At 47.6% G+C, this 18,869-nt stretch overlaps 1 protein-coding gene across 2 annotated transcripts in view; it reads left to right on the top strand.

Annotated features, from left to right (window-relative positions):
• NRBP1 (nuclear receptor binding protein 1) overlaps window positions 1-18,869 on the top strand; it is a 34,002-nt gene that overhangs the window by 10,606 nt on the left and 4,527 nt on the right. Inside the window, exons 3-11 of one of the 2 annotated variants that reach the window (XM_042029401.1) lie at window positions 1,975-2,097; window positions 2,489-2,590; window positions 2,680-2,769; window positions 3,240-3,280; window positions 4,330-4,424; window positions 8,206-8,229; window positions 17,232-17,315; window positions 17,572-17,630; window positions 18,739-18,837. In XM_042029401.1, coding sequence (XP_041885335.1) covers window positions 1,975-2,097; window positions 2,489-2,590; window positions 2,680-2,769; window positions 3,240-3,280; window positions 4,330-4,424; window positions 8,206-8,229; window positions 17,232-17,315; window positions 17,572-17,630; window positions 18,739-18,837 — 717 coding nt within the window. The remainder of the gene's footprint in view (window positions 1-1,974; window positions 2,098-2,488; window positions 2,591-2,679; window positions 2,770-3,239; window positions 3,281-4,329; window positions 4,425-8,205; window positions 8,230-17,231; window positions 17,316-17,571; window positions 17,631-18,738; window positions 18,838-18,869) is intronic. The other variant, XM_042029402.1, reaches the window with a different exon arrangement.

Here is an 18,869-nt window from a genome sequence, read left to right as displayed (position 1 = left end):
TCCCCTTTTATTCTTCTCCCCAAGTGTAGAATCTCCTGAGAAACAGAATTGCCATCGGTGATGTCAGCTGGGTTTTGTGTCTTGAGTCATATCTGGTGCTCTGGAATATTGCCTATGAGTCATGGAAATCATTTACGCTTGAGGAGCTTGGCCAGGACTGGGAGATGTGACAAGTCCACAGCCCCAGCTGCATTATTGGGGCAGATTTTGAGTAGTTGTTAGTACTTGAGGACTTACTCAATCCAGTAAAGCTGGAGGCCTTTCAAGAGAGGGCCTTTAACTGTTGGACTCTGTGATTTAGATGTCTTTTCCAACCTTGATGTTTCTGTGTACAGGCAGCAAGTGGGACAGAGGAAGAGAATCCAAAGGGATGAAGGGATGCAAGGGCACTGAGTGTCGGTGTGGTGGCTGTTATTTTGTCCTTGCACTGCTTACACACACCTGCCTTTCTGCTGCCTCGGGCTTCTTCAAACTTCCCTGAAGTTAAAGCCTTTTGCCATTCAGCTTTAGTAATTGTACTGGGCAATTTTATGCTGCTGTCATCCCTAAGATACTGCTTATTCTCAAATTTGAAGGAATAAATGTTCTATCCTTAATTATTTTTATTCCTTCAGCTTCCTTTAATGATGAAACATAACGGCCCTGGCCTGTTGGTATCAGTATGCGTGTATATACATATATATATATATACATATATATACATATATATATAATATCAAGTTTTTAAGATGAATGTGAACATCTTCCTAAACCAAATCTCAGTCCTTTCACCCCTCAGTTATGTAGGCGGCTCAAGTAGAAGGAAGTGGGGTGGTTCATACTCAGCTGTCACCACCTCCTGTGATGGTTTTCCATAGGTAACCTCTGTAGCTCAGGCTCTCCTTATGTAATTATGGCCTGTATCCCTTATTCCTGCCTGTGCCACACCTTGCAGTTGCTTGTGTCATACTCATTTACTGCTCAGTTGCCAGAGAAGTCTGTATCGTTATGGTTTTGCTGTGCTTGGCGTCATTTGTCACTGCAGTGTGTCGCCTGCAGTGTCAGGGTATTGAATGTCATCGGGCCTGTTCAGATTCCCTTGGGAGATCATAAGGAGTCCCACCTGTACTGGTGGCCTGTCACTCTGTATTGTCAGGCTGCTGAAGGAGTAGAATGGGATAGAGTTGTTCGGCTGGAATGATGAAATTGGGTAAATTTGATCATGTGAATGCTGCAAATACATCTTTGAATGCTGCTACATATCTGAAGAAAAACAGTGTTATGGAAAACTTTGCTGCTGGGAGCAGGGTTCACCTCTGATCTCTGCAGGTCTTTCAGCCTTATGTCCTCCCACAGCCCTTGCCATTCTCGTGCCAGGCTCTAAACTCTCAATTCCCTCCCCTTACCTTGCTGCTTTCTAAGTGTTCATCTGTGTCTTTAATATTTGGTGTGGATGTACTTGTGCTGGGTCAATGTTTACAATTATTAACTAAAGAAATTACTGTAGTGATTTCTCTTGTGTTGGTTCCCACCTCTGAACCTGCAGCTTTCCCCTTATTCCTGTCTGCTTTGATTGAGTTTCAGGTATCATCACCTTTCAGAGGATTCCTCCACAAAGTTGGATCTGAGTTCTTGAGACATTTCTCTATCCCTTTTGTATGGTTGGAGTGGGTTTTTTGTGTTGGAATGAACTACAGGTATCCTAAACCATGAAAATCTAATATATTGTTGGCAGAAGGCGGCTTTGCTAAAACACAGTGTTTGTGCACAAGAGGTTTTCCCACTGGTATGCTCAGGACTTGCTGCTCACATGGCCTACAGTGACTCATGTTTTGGGTATGCCCTGCTCCAAGATACGTGTGCAAATCCTGTCCTGGAATTCTCATTTAATTAAAAGCTAATGAGCAGAGTTCATAATTCTCCTATGAGTGCTGCGTGGCAATGATCTGGTCTTGCTGGCTTAGAGCTCACAGGTCTCTCCACCCTTCCCTCCAGGTGAACCAGCGCAATGTCCCGGGGATTGACAGTGCCTACCTGGCCATGGATACGGAGGAAGGTGTGGAAGTTGTTTGGAATGAAGTTCAGTTTTCTGAGCGGAAGAACTTTAAGCTTCAAGAAGTAAGTTGATGTATTTCCCATCAGGATGTGAGAAACATACCTTGCCCTAGGGTGGGATTATGGATACTGGGGATTTTTTGTGTGGACTATTGGCTGGGTTTGGAGTGCTGTGATGTCCAAATGTAGCAAATTTGGCTTAAGCCTGGCCTGTATAGGAAATGTACTGGAAAGCTGTTGTGCTATTTCCATGAGCTCTTGTATTCATTTAGACGTGGCAATCAAACCTCACTCCGCTGAGATGCTGTGCAGAAGGAAATGGGATGCTGCCTGTTCTTAGCATAGGGGCTTGACATACATGTTGGTGTTTGAGGGGACCAAGACCCAAGAAGAAAGAAGGATATAGGTTGGTGTGGTCTCTGATGTGACGTGTCTTCGTCTTTCTGATGTTAAGGAAAAAGTTAAAGCAGTGTTTGACAACTTAATTCAGCTGGATCATCTCAACATTGTGAAGTTCCACAAATACTGGGCTGATGTGAAAGAGAACAAGGCCAGGGTAAGTGCAGCCATCAGGCTGTTGGGTTCTCATTTTGTGTTGTTAGGTAATTGGCAAGGTGGAGGGTAATGTGTCCTACTGCCCCGCAGGTGATCTTCATCACTGAGTACATGTCTTCAGGGAGCTTGAAACAGTTCTTGAAGAAGACAAAGAAAAACCACAAAACTATGAATGAAAAGGTAACTCTTTTTTCCTGTATGACCATATTCCTTTAGAGCCATCAGCCCCTGGAAAGCCCTTTCAGCAGGGGATCCCAGTGAGAACTGGTGATAACACATTGCTGTAGTTCCCCCGTGTCCCTGTAACCTAGTTCAGCTGCAGGTTCTCTGGGACAGCAGTTCTGTGCTGGTTGCTTTACTGCCAGTAGCTCTGCAGCTTCTAAGGTGTGGTGTGACAAGCATGTCCCTTTCCAGGGGCCCTCACAGTAAAGGAGGAAGGTGCCTGTGCATGGGAGACTCTGAAGGACAGGTGTTTTTCTGCACCCATGGGAATATGTAGAAACAAGCTGACCATAAGAGTACTGATTCTTTACACCTGCACTGAGTAAAAGCTGGAGTGTGTATTTCTTCCTACGAGTGGGTTGTGAATCACAGAACTACAGATTAGCTCCTTGTGGATGATTTTTATCCTTTTCCTCTTGTGTCTGCAGGCTTGGAAGCGATGGTGTACCCAGATCCTCTCTGCTCTCAGGTATGTGGGGTACTGACCTTGAGATCCCAGCAATCGGGACTGATGTGCCAGTGAGTGTGGCAGTTAAGTATTAGGGAGCTCTCCAGAGTATCCAGCTTTATAACCCAGGTTTCACCATGGTCAGGAGCATCTTGCAAAGATGACTGGGAAATCAAGTTCCGTGTGAGAGGACTGAGAAAAACTTCTGTAGTGTTGGCAGGCTGCAGCCCTTTTGCAGGCAGTGGATTCATGGATATTGAGGCATGGTGTTGTTAGATGTGTGTGTACATTTCTTGATGATGCAGATCTTCTGCAGCCATCTTAGCTCAATACAGCTTAGTAGAATGTGTTTTGGGTTTTAAAAACTCTGTTCCACCTGAGCTAGAGTTGATGAGTAGCTAATTAGAACCTTAGAAAAACAATAGCCTGGGTGACAGAGCATGGCTTTCACTCCATAGAGAAAACTGGTGTCATTTGGCCAAATTACAGCTGTTGGTGAATAGCTGGGGTTCTAATAAGCTTCTGGGAGCTGACTGTCCTCATTTGTGCTAGCTGCTAACATAAACCTAAGGCAGAGTGAGATGCAAAAACAGAGTGTACCTGGGACCCAGCACTGAAAAGCTGTATTTGTTTCTGCTGGCAAACGTGCCCAGTTGTGTGTTTATAGCACCAAGTGCCTCTTTGGTCCCCTCTGTGTAGGGACAGAGTAAGGCTCTGATATTTTTGGTATGAAGTTGTAACCCTTTTAGAATCCATTCAGCAGTACTGGCTTGGATGAAATTGTGTCTTTACCTGTGGTACCCTGAGTTTCTTGGGAACTGATCAGAGAAAGCTTTCTGTTCCCCCCCCCCCCCCGTTCTGGAGATTGATCATTAGAGACAATTCCTATTTATTCCTGGTTCTCACCTAGCTAGAGGCTGATGTACAGTCATGGAATTGTACCTCCCGGCTACTGTAAATCCCTGGCATGTGCCCTTTGCTCTCCTGTTCTCTTCTGATGTTTCTTGAGATGGGAAGGGGTGAAGGGAGGGATTCAAGGCCTTGACTAGTGCTTTGTTCTGCATCTCCAGCTACCTCCACTCCTGTGATCCCCCCATCATTCACGGCAACCTGACCTGTGACACCATCTTCATCCAGCACAACGGACTGATCAAAATTGGGTCAGGTAATGCTTGCTGGGGGTTCCCCTGCCTGTCAGACAGACTGCCCAAACAGAAAAAGGCATCTACTCCTTTCCAGGTTCCCTGGCATGATAGGCATGTATGTACATGTGCTTGTCCACATCAGATGTGCCAGAGACTGGGAGCAGAATTCACTGGTGATTGGAGCCTTGTCAGGTGCAGGAAAGACTGATACTGGGATACTGTTTGCCTTTTAGCCTCTTCTTTAATGTTGTGTCTCAAGGGGCTGACCCAGGAAATGATGCTGAAACTGTGAAGTTTTGTAGGCACATCATCTGTGGGTTTTTATGTTAATACACACAGAGTTCTCCTCCCAGCACTGTGGAGCTTTGGGAGCTGCCTGGGGAGCTGTGTCCATGAGGGCCACGAGAGTGCTGCTTGTAGCAACCCGCGTTTATAATAAAGTGGACAGGCTGTGACTGCAGCGAGCAGTTTGTCCTGACATCCTTACCCAGTATCCCTCCCGTGGGCCTGCCTTCAGGCTGCTGAGCTGCCCTGCACCTGACTGGCACAGACATGCCCTGCTTGGGCAGCCACCCTGTGTGGAAATGGTTTATTTCATAAGTAAGCAGTGATGTTCCTGGCAGTGCAATGCATCCTTGCATGCTCTGTTTTTTCCTGCTATTCCCATGTCTCTAAAAATCTGTCTGCAGTCAGGATGCATTACGTCACACCTTGACATGACCTTTCAAGGGACAGCTTTGCTACCTGTTGTTCAACTTCTGCAAGTATTCTCGATCTGAGGAGCAGGTCTTTGTTTTCCTGGAGTTGTTGTCTGTGTGAGTTCTGCTTTGATGTGGCAATGTACAGGGAAAGAGGCTCTGCATCACCTGTCATCCAGAAATAGCCTCTCCATCAGCTGCAGACCTGTGGCTTTTCTTCCCATCAAAGAACTCCTACGTTGTTGCTTTGTTCCAGAATTGGGGTAGCAGATTTGTGCATGTACCAGGGAGACAGGGTCATGGCAGGAGGAGCACTCTGCCCCCGACCTGCCTGTAAACTTGGGGACTTGCTCTTCACACAGACTGATGTCATCGTGTTATCACACAGACTTTAGACTTTGTCCCAAGTGGGAGAAATTTCCAGGAGTGTGTACATCTAGTACCCATATGCTGGCAAACTCCCTGGCATTCAGTTCAGACTGATGGGAAGACTTGAGTACTCAAGAAATCATCTTTTTTAGTGTACTTTCAAAGTATCATGCAGCTGCCATCTTTCTGCAGGGCAGCCAGTGCTGTCTGTAAAACCAAACTCATGGAGCTTGCATTGGAGCCATGGCTTTCACCAGAGGGAGATCCTGCAGGTCATTAGACCTGCTGTGCCCAGAGCATGCAACTCCAGTGGTGCATTCAGAGGCTGTGTAGAAGGAAGATGGCTCTTCAGGTGTGGGGTACAAATGGTGGCCTCAGCACAGTTACACCTTTGCTTCCTACAGTTTTATAGAGCTTTGCTTCTGTCAGGTGCAGCAGGAGGGACATGGCGGTCACACGCGTGTGCTCATGCCAGGAGTAGTGGGTGTCTGTGCTGTTACAGCTGCAGGATGTGCTGGAGTGTGTGCAGCTGCAGCGCTCAAATGCAGCTGTTCCTGAGCAGACCTCTCTGTTCCATAGCTGTGGGCTGCCTGGCCCACCTCATGTTCAGAAGTGAAGTGGTTTATCTGGAAGATTCTGGTCCTTTCCTAAATTAAAAAAGGAGGTGAGTGCAAGTGGACTTGTGGTCAGAAGAGGAATTCTCCAGATGGGAAAGCTGTGGCTCCAGTGCAGGCTGGAATTAGAGTTGGCAGTGTTGCAGGATGTATCCTGTTCCTGCAGTGCCCACCCAACCAGAAGAGGCAAAGCTACATCGCCAGGACTGCTGGTTGTGTTGGAACTTGGGCCTTTCTCCCTGGCACTGCTGCCTTCACAGTGCCAGATGGGCTGGGTTTGAGTTTGGGCCCTGGAATGACAGTTGCTCCAGGGTCACTGACAATGCCAGACATAAGTTTGCTGCTTCCTGTCCTTATTTGGTACAGCTGGCTGGTATCTGAGCATTTCCCTGTGTTTACTTAAAAGCAGCAGGGCAGTAGTTTCTATGGATTTATGGGGAACAAGGATTCAGTGCACTATGTTCTGTGCTTTGGTGCTGTCTCTGTCCCCAGTACTGTGCTGGGTGCTGCTCCCAGAGTTCCTCTCCCTGTGGCTTTGGCAAAGAGAATACTTGCTGAATGTGGGGCAAAAACCTGGCTAAGGCAGCTGCTGGTGTGCACTGCAGGACATCCTGCTGTCTGCCCGGGGAGGATGTGCCAGGAGAGCAGTGTCACACTGGAAATGTCTGGTAGTGGTTCCTGTGACACATGTTCAGGTGTGGGAACAGCCTTTTTGCTCCAAGCTGCTTCCTCAGATGCAGGAGCATGTGCACTGGCTGGACTGATCACTGTTTCTCTGTTCAGTATGTAAATCTGTGTGCTGGAGGTCAGCTGTGGAAGAAAAAGGGAGTGGGAAGGAGGAAAGATATTGCATACTGCTTAAATGCAAAAGCTGTCCATAATCCATTCATTTGCTAACCTTTTTTTTTTTTAGTGCCATAAAGTGCAGTTAATAGATTTAAGGAGAATAAGTTTCAAATGAGTGGGGAGCTTTGGAGAACTTGTCACGAGGATAGGAAAGACATTTACAGCTCTTAAACTTGCCACTGGTGTTCCCAGAGACTGGAATGTTCCACCTGCTTTGTGGAGCTGTGGTCAGATGAAAGCATTCCTTGTGATAAGTCCAAGTTGTGCCCTGTGTACTCTTCACAGAACCCACGTGCCACACAATTGTGCCTCCATGGGTGTCTGTGCTGTTTAACAAGGGGATATGCTGCCAGGTGTGTTCTTGGGACAGGCTACAGATGCTCTGAGTGTGGGGAGAACAGCGTGTACAGACAGGGTGCCTGGTGCTGCTGCCTGCTTGTGTTGGCATTGTTGGGAGCTGTTCGTGGAATTCTCACTGGCAGTATAAGAACCGTTCATGGGTGGAAAGAAGTGATGTGTTTGAACTAAAAGTCCTTTTGGGCAGCTCTTGGAGTGCCTCGGCAGAAGGGAGGCCTCAAGCTGGAGAGTCTCAGTGTCCTCTGGTACCCCTGAGACACAGCGAAGTATCAGCATGTGCTGAGTGAGACCTTGATGGAGCACAGAGGAAGCTCCGTGGAGCGCAGTGCAGATTTCCCACTTGTGCCTCCAAGTATTGCTGCTTGTGCATTTCTCCTGTCTGCACTACACCTGACTTTGGACTCAGTCTGTATTTAGTTGTGTCTGCTCAGAGTCTGCCCTCAATTCCAGGCCATGGAGCCAGGACTCTTATGGGTGTTAGCTCTGCTGTGGCATCATGGGGCCAGATGTGTAAGTGTGGGTTCTTCCGTTGAGATCTGTGGCCAGAAGCTGCTGGGATATAGAGAAAGGGAATTTTCTGATGAGGGGGTGGGGCGGGTGGGGCTAAGGGACTGTAGGACACTCACAGAAGAACAGAATTTCCAGCTTCTTGGTCTCAGAGTCAGCCATAATCTTCTGCTTGGTCAGAGATGCCTTGTCTCCCCTGCCCAGTCTGGTTCTCAGGTAGAAACTCTGACGTTCCTTAGGTAAATTTCTTTTGAAGAGGTGGCTGGAGGCAGGGCCTGGTGCTCAGTCCTGTCCCTGTGTGCCCTGACTCTGACCCAGCTGTCTCTATGGATGTAAGTGCTTTGCTGTTCACCAACTCATTGACTTTATCTCGTTTTACTTCCCGCTCACGGGCTGCTCTGTTACAACAGTCTTTCATAGGATATTTGCTAATGGTGAGCAAACTTCTCCGCTCCTGTGATGTGACTCCACTTATGTCATGTACATGATTTTATCTCTGTGTGTATCTGTATATATATATATATTTATATATATATGTGTGTGTATATCTATATTTGTAACACACAAACATACACACTGATCTATTTACAGTGTTCCCTTGCTATAAGGCTGTGTGTAAAACTGTTTGGCTTAGGTGCATCCTGCTTGGAGAGCTTGTGTTCTGTGCTGGGATGCAAACTGTTCCTTGTGCTCTTGGCCAGAGCCTTACAGAGAGGGAGCACTGCCCTTTGTGAAGTCTCCTGGTTGTTAGTTTTCTCCCTCTCCATGTTCTTAGCGTGTGCTAGTCCACGGGCCCTGTGCATGCTGGCTCCTGCATGTCAACAAGCCATGCCTTGTTCTGAGCTCTTCCCAGCTGAACTTCCCACGTCCATTAGGCTCTTCCCTGCTGCTGCTCTGCTGCCCTTGGCTGGGACCCAGCCCTGGACTAGCCCCCACTGTGTGCTTGGCTATCCAATTGCTTGCTTGTAGTTTGAACTCCTTAGATGTGTTGGTTTTAAGATCAATGTTTCAGTGAATGTGTCTGGCTCCTGATGGCCAGAGCCGTCCTGCCCCAAATGAGTCCCTGGGTTGAAGTAAGCTTGGCTATTGATGCTTCCCCAGACAAATCTCTGGTTTTGGGGAGATCTGTGCATATGAGGAGGGAGTTGGGCTGGTGGGAGCCAGAGAAGGATTTGAGTGCTGCAATTTGTAACTCTATTGCATAGAACACCATGTTATATTTAAAATAATTATTTATTTTATTTTTTGCCATCAGGGTTATTCTCGATGGTTAGACTTTGTTTCTACTGAGTTGGGAACCTACCAACCGTCAGCTGGAAGTGGTGGAAAGGGGAAGGGCCTGACCAGATGGGCTCTGTGCCTTCCAGGTGTTGGCGGGAGGACCCGCTGTGCCACTCTGCATCCCCAGCTGATCAGAGGCTCCCATAAAGCTGAATCTGAGATCTGGTGTAGCTGAGGGGGATGGTGACGTAGTTAGGGCTTGCATCCTGAGGAGGGCAGGTGTCCCTGGGGATGGCTGCAGGCTGGGCAGGATGGCAGAGCAGCAGCAAGCAGACTGGTCCAGGAAAAAGCCCACAAAATGGGAGCCTGACTGAGCCTGGGCTCAGCCACACTGAGGGCAGCAAGGCTGAGGGCTGGCCAGCCATTTCTCCAGAATGAAGTCACCCCTGTGAACGGAACCAAAGGCCTGTTCTAGAAGGGCAGGAAGTTCTAGAAGGGCAGGAGGGGCCTGAGCCAGCACTCGGCAGGCGTAAGGAGATGCTGTGGTACCTCACCTGCGTTGGAACAGCATCAGATGGCCTTGGAATACTGAGCTTTCCTGGATGGTTAGTTGTGAGCTTGTTCTAACAGTCTGTTGTACCAAGAGGTACTGTTGATACAAGAGCTGGGAATTGTTTAAGCCATAGATCTTGAACAGTGATTTGCATTTGAAAACACTAAATATAGGGTGTAAGGCTCCTGTTTTGCTTGAGCATTGAGCTAATGAGGCTGTGAGTGACATGCTTTCATAACTAATCTTACTTTAGTCATCACTTCACTCCCTTGGATTTTGTTGCCTGATTTTTGAATGTCATGCTGGTTTCCACATTCTTAACAGACACCTGAGGTGATGTAGAAATAAGAGGTTAGTAGGATATTTTGGATCTGGCTTTTTTATTTTTTCAACTATGGCAAGTGTGATTTTAAAGGAAAAACAATGGATAATTGAAGTCATCAGGCAGAAAAATCTGCCATAAAAATGGCATGTTGGCATTGATTTAGGAAGATGTAACATGAATTGAAGTACTTTAGCTTTTCTAACTGTACGGTTTTATGTGTGAGTCAAGCACATTCTCTACCAAGCCAAACATTTTTGGTTCCTTAGAAACTTGGCAAAACTAAGGCAGATATTAGTAAGGTTTGTCTGTGACTACAGGTGCTGCTGGTAATGAGATTGGGCAAAGAAATAGTTTTGAGTGGAACTTTTTGTCTAGAAGGCTTCAGAAAGTCCAAGGTCAGATCCAGGCTACTTTTTGGGGGGGGGGGGGGCCTGGCTTTTTTTTTAAAAGCTTTGTCTGCCATGGGTCTGTGTTGTCTGTGAGGCTCTTGGTGTAAAAGTCTGTCTCCAAGTGAAGACGCTTCTCATTTGGGTTGTTCTTGAGAAACCGTTGAACAAACTGGGTTGAATAGCATGAGGTTGATTTTAATTGTAATGGTACAATGCTGTAGCTGCTGCTGTGATTACTAGAGTGGCAGAAACAGTTCCAGAGAGCTGCCCTGGGTTTTTCTGTAAGCACAGATCTCAAGGTAGGAGTAGCAGCCATGGGTGAGTGGCAGTCCATGGGTTCTGTCCGTGCTGGAAGTTCCAGGTGCCTCCTGCTGACCACATGTTCAGTGTGTGTGTCTGGGGGAGGGTGGTGGGATTTCAAGGTCCAATTTAGTGGTAAGAACTGGTGACCTTGGTGGCAAAGATGTTCCTTCTATGCTGTGACAGTAATAAACTAATTTTTATTTTGCAGAAGATTTAAAAGCTGGCTGCTGCTCCTAGTACTTACTTCCCTAGCTCAGTGTACCCTCTGTGTGGTTCACCTCATTCATGAAAACACCAGAAAACTATGATCATCTAGACTGGTTGTTGTTTTCAGTTAAATAGGATATTTTAAAAGGTTTAAATGTCTCGGTTCAGTGCTCCAGGTTATGAAATATCCATTTTCTGAGGTCATTGTTATTTCTGTGTTGCATCAAAGGCATTGCTGCTTCAGTTCTGTTTGGCTCTGTTTTTTCTCTGCTTTTATGTGACTTTCCCAATGGGTATGGGTATGTGGATTATAGTCATCCAGGTCTTCATTCACCCATTCTGATATTATCATTGCAGTTGCAGGTGTCTTCTCCTTTCAGGGCCCTTTGATTGAAGGCTTCAGCAGTTTAGGAAGCTCCTTTGTGCCAGTTCTGGAAAGATCACTTAAACACAAACAAGCAAGGGCAGCCTGTGGTGGCTGGCTCTGCCTGAGCAGGGAGTGAGCTGTCTTCTCAAGAGGTCCCTCCCAACCTGGACAGGTTTCTGGTTTAGGTGTGGAACTGTGTGGGCCAAGCCGTGTTTGCACTCTGACACCTGCTTCCACGGGTGAACTTCGCTGTGGGTTAAATCTCCCAAGGTCCCTTTGGCATTTTGTGGAACAATGATAATCACAGATGTGGAGTTTGAAATTTGGGAAAGTTGTACTTGAAATTCTTGAACTTGTGGACCCTAATTGCATTTTAGAATGTGCATTTATATTGGTTCAATCCCTGTTTCTGCTAAGCAGAGCTGCTCACAACAGATCATTTTCACAGTCATGTTTCTGAGGACTTGTTTTCCAGTATATGTCTGTCTTCTGGGAGTAGATGATTCCTCCAGAGTAGCTCAGTCAGTAGCATTTCAGTGAATGTCTGTTCTTGTTTCTTCTGATTGCATGTAACTCTTGCAGTGTGATGTGAAGATGTATATCTTTTTCATATCAATATTGCATTGCAGTTAGATGGTGTAGCCCAAGCAGGGGATTGCACGGTCAGTGAGACCTTCATTCTTCTGGTCTAGAATGTGGAACTTGGTTTTGGGTGCAGATTTCAGATCTCTCAACACTTTGTTAGGGATGAAGTTGTTTGTATCATGAACTCTTCCAGATAAAGTGCCAATAAGCTCCTAAGTCCCTGCTTAAAAGCCTTCATGCAGCCAGGATTGACAGGTACTAATCTTACAGCTCTTCTTTATCTGTTCTTGTTTTTCCTGCTCTGCCTACTTCCACTTTCTGCTTCCATGTAATGGGTGTGGTCAAACACGTCAACTTAGAACCCGAAGTATTCTTTTAAATACAAAAATACCACCTGCTTGCTTCATGAGAAATGTGACACAGTGTGATCATGTCCCTCTGTGGCTCATTGACAGGAGTGTGTGCCCTTGTCCCAAAAGTAGCTGATGATGCCCTGGGCTGCATTAGGCAAAGCCTCGCCAGAGGAGGGAGGGCATGTTCCTGGCCCTCTGCTCAGCGCTCTGGACCCCGGGCATTCTCAGTGTGGTGGTGGCACAAGGACAGGCTGCCCAAGGCAGTGATGGAGTCTCCATCCTTGGAGTTACCCAAAAGCCACCTAGACGTGGTCCTGGGCAGCCAGCTCTGGGTGTCCTTGCTGGAACAGGGGGGTTGGACAAGGTGACCTCCACAGGTCTCTTCCCACATCAACCATGCCATGATTTTGATTCTGCATTAGTTACTGTGGAGAGTAGCCTTCTCCAGTTTTTGTGTGACACTAACTCTCTGTTGCCAGTACCACTGATTCTGCTCCAGCAGTGTTTCCTCTGGAGTGAACCATGGGCAGTGTTTTAGAGGATGTAGTGGTTTCCTGCTGGGAAGCAATGTCAGTAGATGTGGCAGGAGTGCATATGTGTGTAAGCAGATGGGGAGCTTTACCTGGCACTGGGAACAGTGTGTAGTGAACTTTTCATACACTGAACCTATTTGCCTCTTCAGTTAATGATACTCAACTGTTAAAAATAATAAAATCCTGTTGCTTCTAGTGACTCAGGGTTGCAGACATTTTGCAAATGCTGTTTGCAATCCCTGATAGAGATGTGAGGGCTGTAGGGAGCTTTTATGTGATCAGCATAAATCTGACACTTCTTCCTGTTTGACTCTTTGTTTAATGGCTGTATGCTTTTTGTGCCAAATAGCTTCCTAGTTCCTTATTTTCTAGGCCTTGCCCTCCCTAATAAAAAAGCTTTTGTTATCACTGTGTGCAGAGAAAGCAAACTGTGTAACGTCATGGGTTTGTGCAGTCTTGTACCCTTTTGCAGGAATGAAAAGTGTCTGGGGCATATGAGTGCAGGGGATAATAATGTGGCCTCATGTCTCTCCTGGCCCTGTGGTCACCCCTTTATAGCTGCAGAGGTCATCTTGGGTTCAGTTGATAATTTCTGGGTCCCTGGTGGTACAGCAGTTAATTGTCCCATTGATGGCTTGCACAGCAAGCCTGGGACAATCTTACAGCTCAGTTGTTGATCCTTCTCACTGACACCTGGTTTCCCCCTGCTTTCTGTTGGACAGGGCACTGAGCCCTTTGCTGAGGAACGGAGTCATGTTCTGCTTTGCAGCATGCTGACATGCTTGCAAGAACCTGAGCAGCTCAGTGGCTGCTGCAGGAGGAGAGGCAGAGCCATGGGACAAGGCCATGGGGGGGCTGTGGGACAGGCTATCTTTCCTGCCTGCAAGGAGGAAGTTCTGAATGCAGAATAAAGGCAAGTGTGAGATGGACACTGCACAAGAGGGAAATGTCCTCTGCAGCATCGAGTGTTCCAGAGCAGGGGGCTGTAGGCCCAGGCACCTCTGCTAAACCTGCTGTGGGGACAGCTAGGAAGGAATGCCACCATTGCCCTTAGCTGGCACTGCTAACAACCAGTGGGTACACAGGTTGTCCACTTATTCTGGCCAGCTCTTTGTATGTTTTTGAGGGTTTGGGAAGTCTGACCAGCTACAGCATGTTACTGTAGGAATGCTGATTATCTCTTTTTATGCTTTTATTGTCAGATTGAGTTCAGCTTGTCAATGACAGGTTGCTTGTCCTACCCTCTGCTGTGCTTCACATCTCTTCCTATGACCTGCCCTGCTCAGACACCGTATTTGGCTGAATCTTTTTCTAAAATTAATCTCTGCTAATTGCACACCAGATTTGTCAATCCCATGGGGCTGTGTCTTGTAATCTGCCCCTTGTAGTCACCTTCTTGTGGCTGAGAAAGACACATCCATTATTGTTGGTGATCTGACTTTCCTTTGTGGTCTTCATCATTTGTCTCACTTAACATAACCATCCTCAGCCTTCATCCATCCAATGATGCACATCGTGGAGCCAGTTTGAGAATATAGGAATAGGTGGCACATAGCAGCTGTGTGTGCGTCGGGTAGGACAACATGTGTCAGAGTAACTTCTGGTGTGTGTTCTTACCTTGTACAATCAGGAGGTTGGTTTAAAATGTAGGCTCAGGTGAAGCTCTCAAGCCCATCAGTGCTAAGTGACCCATGCACCAAGATGACCTGCAATAGTGACCAGACCAAACCCAAAGTTTCTTGTCTTAGCATCTAAAATCCTGTTACAGTTGTAACAGCACTTCTGCCTGCTGTGTTGGGCACACCTGCAGGGAGTTTTTCAGAGCTGACCTCAGAAGCAGGTTGTGCTGTCAGTGATACATAGGGCAGAACTGTGTCTGGCAGGGCTGTCCCTGCTTAGCTCTGAGAAACATAGGAGATTCTGGGGGTCTGATATCATTGATCCTGTGCTGCCTCAGCTCTGCGATAACAGAGTGAGGTGACACCTGTCACTCCAGTCAAGCTGCACATGAGCTGGGATATAAATGGCTGGAACAGGCAGATTCCCTGCCAAGTGTGGCTGATCAAACCCAGCCACAGAGACAATCTCTGCAACAGTGATGGAAAAACACTCCAGTGGGACTCAGCAAGTTACGAAGCACAAGGACCAGAGTACCAGAGGGGACAGGTCCCTGGCTGACCCACAGCAGCAAATTCAGAGCTGCCTGTATGTCAGTTCTCTGTATCTGAGTTGGAGGTTCCCACAGACAGGGTGAGCTTGGTTCTTTCCAGAAATGCTGGTGCTACTGCAGAAGGTCTGTAAGACCTGGATGCAGAGTAGCTCATTATCAAGGCTGGCTGGACCTCATTAAGGACACTGTAGATGGAGGCTGGGCTTCCACTCTACCTGCCTGTCTGGTATGGGAGTGTGTCAGCTGTCACCGCTGAGCTTTCTGTTGATAATCTGTTCTGTGATTGATTACTGCCTCAACCCTGTCCTTAAATGGGCTCAGGAGCCAAGAACAGAGTGCCTGGATAGTGGACTGGACCATCCAACATGTAGTATTAATAGGTTTTAAAGACACACTGGAAAATGAAGCTGATCACAACATTGTGTGGAGGGTGACTTTATCCTTGTCTGGTTCTGCTCCATATTTGGCAGAACCAGGTTGTTGAGTTTTTGGTTCCTGTTTCCTTTTGCAATGCGTTTTACTGATAAGAAAGGCAGAACAAATAGAAGAGTTAAAAAATAAGTTATTTTGTGTCTCCAGATTGTCTAGTTCACCACTGGGAATCCCTCTGACATGCCTGCAGTAGCTGCAGGTTTAACAGGTATCACAAACATCTGTATGATAGTTCCTGTACACTGCATTGGGCACAGAGACATCCAGGATCCCATAAACAACAATATAAATCTGATGTTAGAACAGAAGGGTTTCTGAGGCCTTAAATACTCTCTTTAGAAGGCCTGGTATGAGAACCCAGTGTGCTGGACAAGCCACAGGTGCTTTACTCTGTGTTCCAAGTCTGGCACTGGATGGATGTGTGGTGACAGGGTTGGGGCTAAGGGGTTGGCTCCAGCAGCACAGGAACACATCCTGTCCAGTCCATAGGACTGGACAAACTCCAGTTGTAACTGACTCAGGAATGCAAAATACAAAGGTGCATAAAAGTCCAGAGCTCATCATTTGGGTACTGACGAGGATCAGGCATTTGCTGGCTCCTCAAGGGAGGCTTTGAGCTTCTTGTCATGTGGGGGGTGTTGAGATCCTTTGGGTCAGAGTCCCCAGTAGAGAGAACTGGTGTGATTGTGCATGGCCGTGGCTAGAACTTGTCCAAAGCAGTCAGTGTCACTGGGAAAACAGAACAGGTCCTAGGAGAAGGCAAAGAATGTAGCTTATGCTGCTTGGTGATGTGAAGGTGAGAGGATCTGGTGATGTCTGGGAACAGGTGAGCACTAGGAATGAAGTCATCTTGCTGGACTCTTAGGATCAGAGCTAACACAGGGAACAGGAAGCAGTTACTTGTGAATGGTTGGTTGGTAAAGAAGCCCCTAGCTATTGGAGCAAGCTCTGCTTCCAGTGCTCGGATCGGGTTATATGATTGGGTATGTGTGACACAGCAAGGCTGAGCTGAGTTACCAAGGGAGATCCTTCTTGTCTGACTAGAGCCCAAAGAACATCTTTCCTCTGAGACTGGTAACTAGTCACTCAGCTGGGAATCCTCTTGGGTGTGGAAAAATACAAGTGGTTTGGCACGTCCTGTGTCAGCCCACATTGTGCGAGCACAGACCAGGACTGATTTTGATTGTCCGGGAGGATGACCAGGTGGGACATGGGCCTGAGACTCTGGGACTGGGCGCATTCCAGTGTGACAGTAGAACTTCAAATGGGTGGTGGCTCTGTGCCTCCTGCCCACCTCCGTGTTTCTCCCTGACAGAGACAGCTGCTTAGTTTTGGAGAGTTGTTTTCAGTCTCTGCAGAGGTGGCTGTCCCACAGGCTTATCTTTCATGGGCGTCCATATTTGTGCTCTGCTCACTGTTATTGTGGCTGCAAGTTATTTCCTCCCCATAGCTCCAAGTGGTTTGTGGAGGTGCTGGCTGCTGGGAGGTTCTGCTGTCTGGGTGGGCACCTCCCCTCCTTCAGCAGCTTGGCTTGATTCTTGTCTGGAGGTACTTTGGCACCAGGATCCTCCTGATACATGGAAGAGACGCCTCGTAGGTCCAGCCTCCCAGAACCCCGAGGTGGTGACCAATTGCAGTGACCTTGGCATCTCTGGCTGTTCCTCAGGCTGCTGTTCTGAACGAGTTGCTTGTGACAAATGCTATAGATCTGATTGAATTTAGGCATTTCAACTGGGAGTTGTTCCCAGCTTGTCTTCCCAGTAGGCAGCAGCTGTGGTCTCCAGGTTTTCCCTTGGAGAGTGATGCTAAGCTGCCAAGGAAACAATGCAGGAATGTATTGGGGCAGGTGACAAGAGATGAGGACTTCGAAGACTCACCTTAATGCCACCATTCTGCCCCTTTGGGCACCAAGGGCCTGGAGTTGCAGGTGTTCCCTGGGATTTCATCAGGAATGGGCTATGGTTTCCTGTATCCTAAGCATTCCTGGTTTTCTTCTAGTGGCACCAGACACAATTAACAACCATGTGAAGACCTGTCGTGAGGAGCAGAAGAACCTGCACTTCTTTGCCCCGGAATATGGAGGTATGGCGTGGCTGTGGCTGCAAGCCCAGGGTTTTTTTGGCCTTAATGATGCTTCCAAGCTGCTCTGCACCTTGCTCTCAGCTCCAGGCTCCTGACAGATGGCACCTTAACAGTTCTGAGCCATTTGCCTGCTGAAATGCTTCATCTCTGTTCTTTGGTAGCAGAGGAGGCAGAAGCTGCAGGACTGTCCCAGTCTGGTGCAGTGGTGCTGCTGAGTGCAGAGCTGACTGATAACAGTGCTATTTCTGTGTTACAGAAGTTGCCAATGTCACCACTGCTGTGGACATCTACTCCTTTGGGATGTGTGCACTGGAGGTAAGTGTTGAACATGGGCTGTGGGACAGAAATGATGAATCTCAGGAAAGAGATAGCTCTGGAAAGGCTGTGGCCATGGGTGGGTTTGCTCGGTGACAAGTGTGTTTTTTGCTCAGAGCCAAGTGCACTTTGCCTTGGAGGGATCCCTATGGAGGCTCCCCCAAGTGCCTCACTGAGAAGTAAATGGCTCAGTGATTTGCAGTGCTTCCCAAAATTCCTAACAGGTAATGAAATTACTTAGCAGGTCTTAGCCAGTCCTGAAGTGGGACCCACTGGCTGGAAGGAATAGTCACTGCTGCAAGCTGTTATGTATGTGCTCAGTGCCTGGGGTGTCTGGAGCAGAGGACAGCTGCAGTCTATTGCTTTTTCTGGGCTATCCTGTGCCCATCTGCTACAGATGTTGATTGCAGTCAATGTGTCTGACATACCTGGTCGTAGCAGCTTCGTGCTTCCTCTGTCCTTGCAGTCAGTAGGTCCAAGTCCAGGTAATGGGAGTTGTTGTTAGGTGTATTTTCTGAGAATTACCAGAAAGAGCCAACACAAGGAACCCTCAACCTGTGCTGCACGTTCCATAAGTGAACCAGGAAGAGAACTGTGGAAAGATGCAACTTTTAGGAAACAAAACTTAAGCTGAATGCAGAGATGTTCTCTGCAATATTTTCCAGCCTTTTCTAACTCAGAATCAATGTCTGTGTAGTTGGCTGGAGCCCATTCTTGATGAGTTGTGTGCTTGCTCTTGTTCTGTGATGCAGAGCTATTCACAGAACCTGAAGGGACACTGTCAGATCCTGGCAGTGATCCAGTCACCGCTTCATTATGGAATTACCAAACAGAATGACAGGCCAATGGATCATGAGGTTCAGAATGGAGACACTTACTGTCCAGGTTGTTGCTGGCAGAGCTCCCAGGGCTCCCGGGCAGTCTTTTGGGGTACTAGGTGCAAGCTGTTGTAATGAGACGCCATTCTCTCTGTCTCTCCAAATGTGACCTTAAGTACCCCCAAACAGCTTGGCTGTGGTGATCTCATGCTTGGCAGTGGTTTCCTTGAGCCTATCTTCCATGCAGTCTGCTATTCCCAGTGGAGTCTGATGCCCTACTCTGTTTGCAGATGGCAGTGCTGGAGATCCAGGGGAACGGGGAGTCGTCCTATGTGCCGCAGGAGGCCATCAACAGTGCCATCCAGCTGCTGGAGGATCCCCTGCAGCGGGTGAGCCAAGGGGTCAGCGCCCTGAATTGCTC

The sequence above is a fragment of the Corvus kubaryi genome, unplaced genomic scaffold, assembly GCF_017639235.1.
Source record: "Corvus kubaryi isolate FWS band 111438036 unplaced genomic scaffold, C.kubaryi_AGA036_p1.0 37323, whole genome shotgun sequence".
In the NCBI taxonomy this organism is placed as follows: Eukaryota; Metazoa; Chordata; class Aves; order Passeriformes; family Corvidae; genus Corvus; species Corvus kubaryi.
Note: the sequence above shows the minus strand (reverse complement) of the source record. Positions and strands in the feature narration are given on the sequence as shown.